The 10,583-nt window shown below is 39.8% G+C and overlaps 1 protein-coding gene and 1 long non-coding RNA gene across 2 annotated transcripts in view; both read left to right on the top strand.

The window, feature by feature from the left end:
• The window catches only part of FRRS1L (ferric chelate reductase 1 like), a gene marked incomplete at its 5' end in the record, with an annotated part of 37,000 nt that extends 30,979 nt beyond the window's left edge, over nucleotides 1-6,021 (top strand). The window contains 2 exons of the mRNA XM_006142798.1: nucleotides 339-585; nucleotides 5,339-6,021. Of these exons, the coding sequence (XP_006142860.1) occupies nucleotides 339-585; nucleotides 5,339-5,511 (420 nt within the window). The remainder of the gene's footprint in view (nucleotides 1-338; nucleotides 586-5,338) is intronic.
• Nucleotides 6,022-6,327: 306 nt separating this feature from the next.
• LOC106734199 (uncharacterized) lies at nucleotides 6,328-8,652 on the top strand. The gene is made up of 2 exons (XR_001369918.2): nucleotides 6,328-6,872; nucleotides 8,001-8,652. It is a non-coding gene; the product is annotated as an uncharacterized LOC106734199 (long non-coding RNA).
• The last annotated feature ends 1,931 nt before the right edge of the window (nucleotides 8,653-10,583 follow it).

Raw genomic sequence — 10,583 nt, 5'->3', positions numbered from 1 at the left:
AAGAGTGTCTTGTCACTTTCAGTCACATAAACTGCCAAGCAGGCTTGTCAGCCACCCCTTCTTCCTCTTAGTTCTCCAGCCATGTATTAGATTGTCAGGAAAGTCAAGACGTGTTTTTCTACGTAAAATATGTGCCATGACTTTCCCGACCACCCAATATATAGCAATCTCCATTTATATAGCAATCTGTTTTTGGATAAACTTTATCTCCACCCATGAATAAGAAAACATCTGGACTACAGATGTGATTACAGAAGTGATAGAATGTATATTTCTGGTGACCAGTTTGCTAAAGATAAGCCTTTGACTTTTTTTTTATGTGTAATTTTTTGTGTTAGGGTGGTGACGATGTCATGGCCTGTGTTCATGATGACAATGGCAGGGTCCGTATACAACACTTCTATAATGTAGGCCAGTGGGCGAAGGAGATTCAGAGAAATCCTGCCAGAGACGAAGAAGGAGTCTTTGAGAACAATCGCGTCACCTGCAGATTTAAACGCCCTGTGAATGTTCCCAGAGACGAAACGATTGTTGACCTCCATTTGAGCTGGTATTATCTGTTTGCTTGGGGTCCAGCCATTCAGGGTAAGCTTATGTTTAACATCTGGGTTATATACTGACATCACTGTGCTTGTGTTCGTTATTAAGTCACACCGTGTATGCATGAAAGTAATAACCATATTGAATAATATGAAAAAGAGGAGCTGCGAATCTTACTTTCAGAAGATTGTGATGGACTTAATTGTACACAGGCATGGGACTGGCCCTCTAGCCTAATGGTTGAGGGAGCCAGCTCCTGCATGACTGACCATGGTTCAACTCCTGGCCATGGTGGCTTGAAAAACATACAAGGCACATGTGTGTGTGCATGCCCCTAATCCCAACAGATGGAGAAATGGAGGAGAAGGTATTAAGCTGTGACCACACCCTATGGAGCGGTATTTTATTCCTCTTTTTCTCCCTCTCTTTCTCTGCTCCCTGTCTTTCTGCAAGTGTATGCGCCCTCTGGCAATTAAAATAAATTGTACACATAGATAAACAAATGGACAAGTCATACAGAGGTAGAGCAGTATAAGATAGTAAATGAAGAGCTATATCCTTAATGAAATAGCTTATATGTCTGCTATATGTGGGAGATATATATGTGTGTGTATATATATGTGTGTGTGTGTGTGTATATATATATATATATATATACACATATATATAAAATATATAATTATATAATATATATGATATCTATCTATCTTTGGCTCTGTTTAATTCTCACAATGTTTTCATTTCTTCTTTAGCTCATCCTTGAGAGGTATAGAATCCTTTTAGAAAGATTAAGAAACTTGTTCAAGGATATACGACTAATTCATGGAAATAATAAAACTTATCCCTTGGTCTGTCTGATTCCAAAGCTGGCAAATACTCCTAACTCCTGTGCTATAAATATTGGATCATCAGAAAAGTCACGACACATTTTGGTTAGAATAATACACATAACTTTTCTGATGACCCAGTAGAAAATATACTGAATAAGAAAGGGCTTCTGGAGATTTCTATAAGAGATTGACACCAAATATTTCATTCCCATTTACTTTATGACTGTTCTGGTGGTCACAAATCTACCAGATTATCCTACAATTTAGCCCATTAATCCTCTAGTTTTAATCCATATTAGAGGGGCCAGCAGGTGGCATGGCACTGGACTCTCATATGCCTGACCATGGTTTGAATCCTGGACCTGGTGACTTGCTTTCTTGCTTTTCCCCTCTCTTTCTCTTTCTGTTCCTCTCTGCTCAATTTAAAATAAGTAAATAAAGTTAAATTTAAAAAAAAATTAAAAAGAATATTTATATAAGAATTACCTGAGTAGGGGCCAGCAGGTGGCATGGTGATTAAGGTGGCTGGGAATCCCACATGACCAACATGGTTCAAAGTCCTTGACTGGATGGCTAGAAACTCACCCTGGCCATGTGTGTGTGAGTGCCCAAAATCCTGAGAGGAAAATAGAGGAGAAGGAATTGTGGTGTGGCCATCCCCCCAGGGGGTGATTTCTGATTTTTGTCTCTTTCTCTCTCTGGCGAGTGCACATGCCCTATAGCAAAAAAAATCTCTCAGAAAGAAAAAAAAAAAGATTATCTGACTATATTGTTAAAATGCTGTATTTGAGGTCTGGGATGGGGTCCAAGATTCTGCATTTCTACCAAGTTCCATGATAATATGTATTGATGACCTCATTTCAGATGGAAGGGTTTTTGAGCATTTCTCCAACAAGACTCCTGGATATCAGGAGACCTATTAGAGACTCCTGAAATCCAGTTACACTGTGTCTTGAATATTACTCCTGCCTGATCAGCCTAATAGCCTGACTAGGAATGTGAGAGTGTTTGGTTTGCAGGCCTTATACCGAGAACTCATTCTGGCTCTTTGTTATTGCATCTTTGCTGTCTGTATGCTCTGTAGCTACTCTAAGCTGATCTGGTTGGTTTTATTTTTCCTTCAATTTCCATTGATCAGTCTGGCAGTAACATAGTCTACCTTTTTTGCTTGTTTCTGGTTGAGGAAATATTTGGATGCCTCCAGGCTCGTGACACCCCTTCCATTTGTCGATTTCCTAGATTACTGACAGTGGACCTGCAATTATATCTTAAGTACTTTTAGTACCCTGGGAAATAAATTATATCTCAGCCTGGAGAAATGAACTCATTTAAAATGATGAGATTTGAAGTCTGAAAATTTGAGCTTGAGTATTGGTTCTATCCCTTGGTAGTGGTATAATATTTAGCTTGTGATATAAATTCTGAACTTTGTTTCCTTGTATTTAAAGTAGGGACAATGGAAAATGTTTATTATGAAAAAAACTACACATTAGTTTAACAGTTTTTCATACCAAAATTCATATTTTAATTTCTTTTTTCCACAAACTTTTAAAGTCCCATTTTGCTGACTTATGCTTTCTTATTTCTTTAATTTCCTGCTAATTTCTCTCTGTTGATCAGATCCTATCCATTCTCTTAAGGTCTCTTTGAGGGGGAGAAATTTTGAGCTCAGGCTTGAAGAAGGTATGAGATTAGATCTCCTCAAAGAAGGTGTGAACTGGAGGTCCATGGTGGTCTAGGAGCTCATGTAGATAAGATGCCCAGTGGATTGAGCCTAGGTGGAAGAGGTGAATGGGACCTGTTGAGAGACCTTTCCATGCCAACTCCTTTTGTTCCAAAAGGAGTCAGCACAGATCCTGAAGCTGGGACTTGACCTGTCAAGGTCAGCAAGGTTTCCCTAGAAGACAATATCTTAAAAACCCTCACTCTGAGTCTATTCCTCAGGGTACCTTTACACTGAATTCATATGCCTTAATCTTTTTTTTTCACCTGCTATATGATATGTATGCCCACTGGAGAGAAACAGAGAGAGAGAGAAAGTAAGAAATCACTGCCTTGGGGGATGGCCATGCCACAATCCCTTCTCTTCCTTTCTCTTCTTGGGATTTTGGGCATGCATGCACAGGTGCTTGGCATGTTTTTCAAGTCACCAGGTCCAGGACTTGAACAGCACAGTCGACCATATGGGATTCAGTGCCTTAATCACCATGCCACCTACTGGCCCAGACTTAATCTCCCTAACTCAAATTTCATACGGATTATTCAGGAGGTCACATACTTCTAATCAATCTTAGCTTATTAAATAACCTTTATGCACAAGTCTTTCCTTGTTCAGTTTATAACCATGTCAGAATAAAGTTTCTTATCCAAATACTTGTCTGGTAATACAATCATCCTACCTTCTGTACCATTCTACCCCACTGTGTCAGATAGATAAATACTGACACACTCAGGGAACCCCACGCACTCTGGCCTGACCTGACTAGGCCATCTCTTTATGTCCTTCAGACAATGAAAGAGGGCTTCCATCCTTAATGTCAGACCCGCTGATGGCAAACAGTTCCTGAATTCGGGGGCGAGGATTAAAGAAAGACAGGAAGACAGGATAGAAACGGGAGGACTGCCAGTCAATACTGGTCAGCACCAAATGTACTTTATTGCTAGTATTTATACACACTCCAGAGACTTCTGTGATGTAAGGTTTTAGGTCCTTACTGAATTCATCAGGTTGTTATAACAATACTTTGGAACATTCAGTTCAAAACAGTCCCAAGACATTCTGCTCCTAACAGTCCAGCCACCCAAGGCCATGTCCGGGTACAAACCCTGGTCTTATTCTGGTGGTCACGTCCTGCACATTCCTCACATCTCCTCTTTAGCTCCCCACACCTTAAGAAAAACTATAGTGTCATTAGGAGTTATTGATTATCTATATATAAAAGATAGATTTGATGGGCTGGCCCCATAATCAGAGGTGAAGGAAGTGGACCCCACATATTTGGCTGCAGTTCAGATTCCAGCCCTGGTCCTTTGAAAACCACATCAGGGGCATATGAGTGTGTGCCCAAATCCCAACAGGATGGAGAAATGGAGGAGAAGGAATTGTGGTATGACTCTGTCCCATTGGGGAGTGCTTTCCCAACCTCCTCTCTCTGTTTCTGTCTGGCAAGCACATATGCCCTCTGGTAATTAAAAAAAAAAAAAAAAGATTTGAAGAATAAATGATTAGTAGCTTTTTCTGTTTCAAATAAAAATATAGTTTTTCCATTTGATATCAATAAGATGAAACTCATTAGAGACATTTAAAGAGTATTCATAAAATATTAAGTAGTGGTGTTGTGAGTTTTGTTTTGTTTTTGTTTGTTGGTTTTGCCATAGGGCATCTGCGCTCACCAGAGACAGAGGGAAAGTGAGAAATCACGCCCCCCCGGGGGGGATGGTCACTCTTGCAGTTCCTTCTCTTTCATGCTCCTCATTCTCTTCTTGGGATTTTGGGCATACACACACACATGCTCCTAGCATGTTTTTCAAGCCACCAGGTCTGGGACTTGAACCATGGTCAACCATGAAGAAGTCCAGCACCTTAATCATCACACCCCCTGCTGGCCCCTTAAGTAGCAGTCTTAAAACTGGAGTGCCACGGAGTAACCCAATGGTGTGCCTGCTCTAGCGTATAACAATTAATGTAAGAACCAGTTGTTCTGCTATGGGGTATGCCAATTAATATAAGAACCAGTATTTCTGGATATTTGGAGCTAATTTCTCTGTACGTTTCTGTGTTCTTCATTTCTATATATAGTTACAGAGAACTCAGATGATAACTCTAATGCCTGATTCCATGTCTTTCTAATCACTACTTATGCACTTAACACTGAATATTCTTTTCAAGATTTGCCTATACCTTTTTATGTCTTTCTTCCTTCCTTTTTTTTTTGATTACCTCCTGCTCTTCTGTTTCTTTCTTAAAGGCTCTATCACTCGACATGACATAGACTCGCCACCGGCTTCAGAGCGTGTGGTCAGTATTTACAAGTATGAAGACATTTTTATGCCATCGGCTGCCTACCAGACCTTCTCGTCTCCATTTTGTTTGCTTCTGATTGTTGCCCTAACCTTCTACTTATTGATGGGAACCCCTTAACCACAGCTGCAAAGCCATCAGATTAAATGAATTGGAAAGTCTTTAGTATAAATATATTTTTGAAGAATATCTAGTATCATTTTAGCTTCTATTATTTAAAAAAAAAACAAACTCATGATCTCAACTCTTTGGAAGAAGGAACAAGCTTCTTTTTTTAGTCAAAGAGGATTGTTTAATAATGACCCCACACATTTTGGAAAGTACTTAAAACCTTTCTTAGCACTTTCAAGTATGTTTTCTTATTTGAACTTCACAACATCTCTGAGTTGGCTTGATGAAAAGTATGGTTGCCATTCCTGAATGGGATTTGAAACCCAAATAGGTTGCCTTTTCATGATTCAGATGCCATGTAGCCTTGACTACTCAATCAGATAACTCATCTCAAGGTGGGGAAGGAATCAGGCAGAAATAATATCTCTGAAGTTGGCCCCAAAGTCTAGTGATTAAGAACTGGATCCAACATGGTTGACTACGTTTTGACTCCTGACTCTGGTGACTTGAAAAATGTGCCAGGCACACATGTGTCCATATCCGAATTCCCAACAGGATGGAGAAATGGAGAAAGAAGTACAGTATGACCACATCCCATCGAGAAGTGCTTTCTCCCTCTCCCTTTTATTTCTCTGTCTCTTTCTGGAAGTGCATGTGTCTTCTGATCATTAAAAAAAAGAAAGGGAAAAAAAAAGAGGGCCACTCGCTCTCATGTTGGTTGAGGAGACTACATCTCATGTGGCTGACTAAGTGATCTGAGTCCCTGACCCAGTGGCTTGTGAAACACACCAGGTGTAAGTGCATGTATGCCCAAAATCCTGGAAGGAGGGAGACATGGAGAAGAATGGATTGTGGTGTGGCCATGCCCATTTGGGGTGTGATTTCTGCACCCTCCCACTCCTGTTGCCATCTAGCAACATTAAAAAAAAAACAATGTCTCTAAACTATCTTTACTCTGAGAACGTCTGCACAGGAGAGTTACTTTGAGTATTGCCAGGGAAAACTTTGCTGGATGTCACAAGTTCATGGTCAGCCTTTTGGGCAGAAGAATTTTCAAATTTCCATAAAGCATAAATGGTTTTGAATATTCATACAACCAATGGGGAGAATGAGGGAGATTACAGTGATAGGAAAATGGTCACTATTTGAAATTTGTTCTCAGTTAGTGAGTTGCTATGAGAAAACATTTTTAAATTGCTGTTTGGAAAGGTTAAAAATGAAACTATGAGTGTTCTCGAAGATGTATAATTATGTTAATCTTAAGAAAATAGGAGAACTTTTAGCAGAATTTGAATGCTCCTACCACTGTATTTTATAAACGAAGATATTCATCTGTGGATTCAGCCAATTCTGTTGTCAGTTGGCTTACAGTAAGTATGATTAAATATGCATTATAACAGATAAATCATCTTAATTAAAATGTAAGCCATTTTAATAATAAATTAACATTTTTGGAGATTGTAGAGATTTAGAATAGAATTTTCTTATTTTTAGGATGAGGTGTTTGTTTTTAATTAGAAAATGAGAATGTGACCTATAAAACGAATTCAACTAGAATATCCATTCAGAATGTTCAGACTTGTAATTGGACAGGAAATCAGCATCCTTCCTAGTAATGCCTTGATGCAATGTGGTTTCCTTTCTTTCAGAGGAACCCAAGTGTTCCTTTCTTCCAAATGTCTGTGCTAGCGGCCCATTCAGAGGGGAGTCTGTGAGAAGAGTTGCTAAGGCATTTCCATCGTGGTGGTCTGGGGTTCTCGGGCTTGTTCCCATTTCTGAAAAGCTAGCTCCAACTTTATGGGTTTTATGATGAAATAACACAGGACGCTGATTTCTAATGTCATCCTTGAGTTTCATGTCCGAGGTGAAAGACTTCCTGTGAGAAGAGCTTTCAAATTCTTCTAGAACTGAATCAAAATAAGGAAAGCAGTAATGACGTGTGGCATTGCAGAGTTTACCAAGCGCTTTAAAAAGATATATTAGGTTGTTGGAAAAGTCATGATGCATTTTTGCATCGAAAAACATGGGAAACAATGCATCATGACGTTTTTGACAACCCAGTATTTGTCATCACAGATGGGAAGAGATTAAGTGCCCTAAATGATGGAATTGGGTAGGATTCAAACTCAGGTCCTCTGGTTCAGGTCCGTGGTTCCACCTGACTTTCTATCGCTGCTTCACTAAGTCTCTGGGTGTGGTCGAGTGTGACCTGCGTGTCACCTTTTCAACTCTAGTGGCTGTTTAGTAGTGAGGATCCTGAGTGTGCAGGCATCCACATTGTAAATATTTTTATATTGCTCTCTCTTATGGATATAATATTTAAGCTATAAATTGGTTAAAATGAAAGACCTCTTATGTGTATAATATTCAAGCTATAAATAGGTTAAAATGAAAGACTTAGCTATTAGCAGGCTGGGAAGGAGTCATTGGAGGTTTTCTTTGTTTATATTCTGAATTGAGTGAATGATTTCTTTAATTATTTCAACTTTGATTGCCAGTTTTGCATATTTGTGCTTAGACCTTTCAATGACTTTTCACTGCCATGAAGATGCCATGGAGACCACCCTGATGACTTCCAATATCATCCTTCGCCACTCCTACCCACTCACGATGTCCCAGCAAGGCTGAGCTGCCCTGAAGGGCTGTCGGTTCTTCAGACCTGGCCCTCTCTCACCTCTCATGGTGTTCCCTGTGCTCAAGCATTCTCCACCTCCTGTGCTTGATGAACTTCTACTCGTCTTTCAGGTTACAACTTACATGTTTCTTCCTCTCATCTGTGGACTATGCACAGGTTTAGGACCCTGTCAGATGTTCCCATAGCACACTGGGCTGTCTTGTCATAATACTCATGCTTTGCTCTAATTGCTAACTGGTCCTTCCTGCTAATTCCTTGATGCAGAGACCACTTCTCATTACTCATTATAGCAGATGACTCCATAAGAGGGACTCAGTAAACATTTGCAGAATAAATAAATATATGAAACAGTATTTCTATGGCAAATTTGGTTCAGAAGGTTTGGATTCCATATGCCGAACTGGTCAATATTTTTATATTCTTCCACCTGTGACCAAACTGTAAAGCCATTCTTGAAGTCGGGCATGGTGGCATATACCTGTAATCCCAGCCTGGACGAGTGAGACCCTGTTTAATCTCTCTCTCAAAAAAAAAAAAAAAAAAAACACCTTTTAAAAAAAAAAAAAAAAAAAAAAACAGGGCTAGCAGGTGGCATGGAGCTTAAGGTGCTAGATCCCACATGGCCAATAGCATGGTTCAAGTCTTGGCAGCTTGAAAGTCATGCTGGGTGCATGTGCGTGCATGCCCAAAATCCTGAGAGGAGAATGGAGGAGAAGGGATTGCGGCATGGCCATCCTCCCTTGGAGGCGGTATCTCTCTTTCTTCCTCTGTCTCTCTGGTGAGTGCACGCACCCTATAGCAAAAACAAAAACAACAACAAAAACAACAAGCCATTCTTTTAAGCAAACACTCAACTTCGTCTTTTGAAATATAAAGATCCTTACTAACAGTGTTATTTTACCCGGCAGTGAACATGACTTCACATTTTAAACATAGTCAGTGTTCAGGTATTAGAATTCGAACACCATGTAGAATGTAGAACAGCATTTGATCATCCTCTCAGAGAACTATCATTACTAGAATGATAAAATTAAAACTCTAGACTTCGATTTTATTCATTCTTCTCTAAATATATGAAAATGTTCAACTTTTTTCACTTGAAAAAGTGGAGAGAGCACTAAGCATTTTTTGACAGGCTCTTGCCATATTCTCTCTGTTCCAGCCTCCCAGCTCACTAGAATCACAGGTACGTGCTGCTATGCCCAGCATGTTTTTTTAGACTGGTCTGGGATCTGAACCTAGACCTCCCGTGTGACTTATCATCATGTTGCAGCACCCTAGCCCCTGTACTTCAAGCCAGGCCAAGCAAATCAGATTCTGTTTTACCTCTGTATTCCTATTTTCTCATATTGAACTTGTGACGAGGGAGATACTCAACCACTGTTTTTTTGTAAAATGCTGGGATAGACTAACGATAATGCTAGCTAAATGTATTTAGTGCTGTTCTAAGCACTTTACATGGATTAACTCATTTGATCCTCTCAACAACCATAGGAAGTAGATTTTATTATTAATCCAATTTTGTCAATGAAAAAACTGAGGCTAGTCATTTGGTATATTACCAGTGCTGGCAAGGATTTTAGAGACCATTTAATCCAATGCACTCGTTTTACAAGGGGGGCAGCTATGGCCTAGGGAGATGATATGATTTCCTATACATTTACGCATCTTCACTTTTATTTTCATTTGGTATTTATATTTATTCATGATAGCACATGGACACACACGAATGACAGGAACAAAGAGAGATGGAAGTACTCTTGACAGGGTCTTGTCACACTGCGATCCCTTTCCCCAGCCCTCCAGTTCCTCAGAATTTTGGGCACATGTACGAACATACATATGTGCCTGGAGTGTTTTTAGGTAGACCCTGGAACCCAAACCTGTTCTAGACCATGTGGCCTCCATCACTGCAGTTCAGTTTCCTACCAACTACGCCACAAGGCTGGGCCTAAAACTTTTATTAAATGGAGCCCACATTTTCCCCCTTAGTAATTTATAATGAATTAGGGGATTCTTATAGTTAAATTTGAGGAAAGAGCACATTTTGCTTTGCATTAATTTTTTTCTTCATTTAAGAAAATGTTTATTCTACCATTTTAACACTTTTAGTAGGATTTAAAAAATAACACAGAGATTGGACAAGAGTGGAAGAATATATTTGTCCTAGTTAATTTCATTTATTTATTTATTTTTTTTTTGAGGAGAGGTTTTTGCTATAGAGTACATGCGCTCACCAGAAAGACAGAGAGACAGGGAGACAGAAAGTGAGAAATCACGCTCCAGGGGGGATGGCCATGCCGCAATGCCTTCTCCTCCATTCTCCTCTCGGGATCTTGGGCACTCACACACATGTGCCCAGCGTGAGTTTAAGCCACCAGGTCCAAGACTTGGACCACAGTTGACTACATGGGAGTTCAGCAATGCAGCCATTACACCATCTGCT

This window comes from Tupaia chinensis, unplaced genomic scaffold, assembly GCF_000334495.1.
Source record: "Tupaia chinensis unplaced genomic scaffold, TupChi_1.0 Scaffold000081_1, whole genome shotgun sequence".
NCBI classification, from domain to species: Eukaryota; Metazoa; Chordata; class Mammalia; order Scandentia; family Tupaiidae; genus Tupaia; species Tupaia belangeri.
This window is presented reverse-complemented; position numbering and strand designations above follow the sequence as displayed.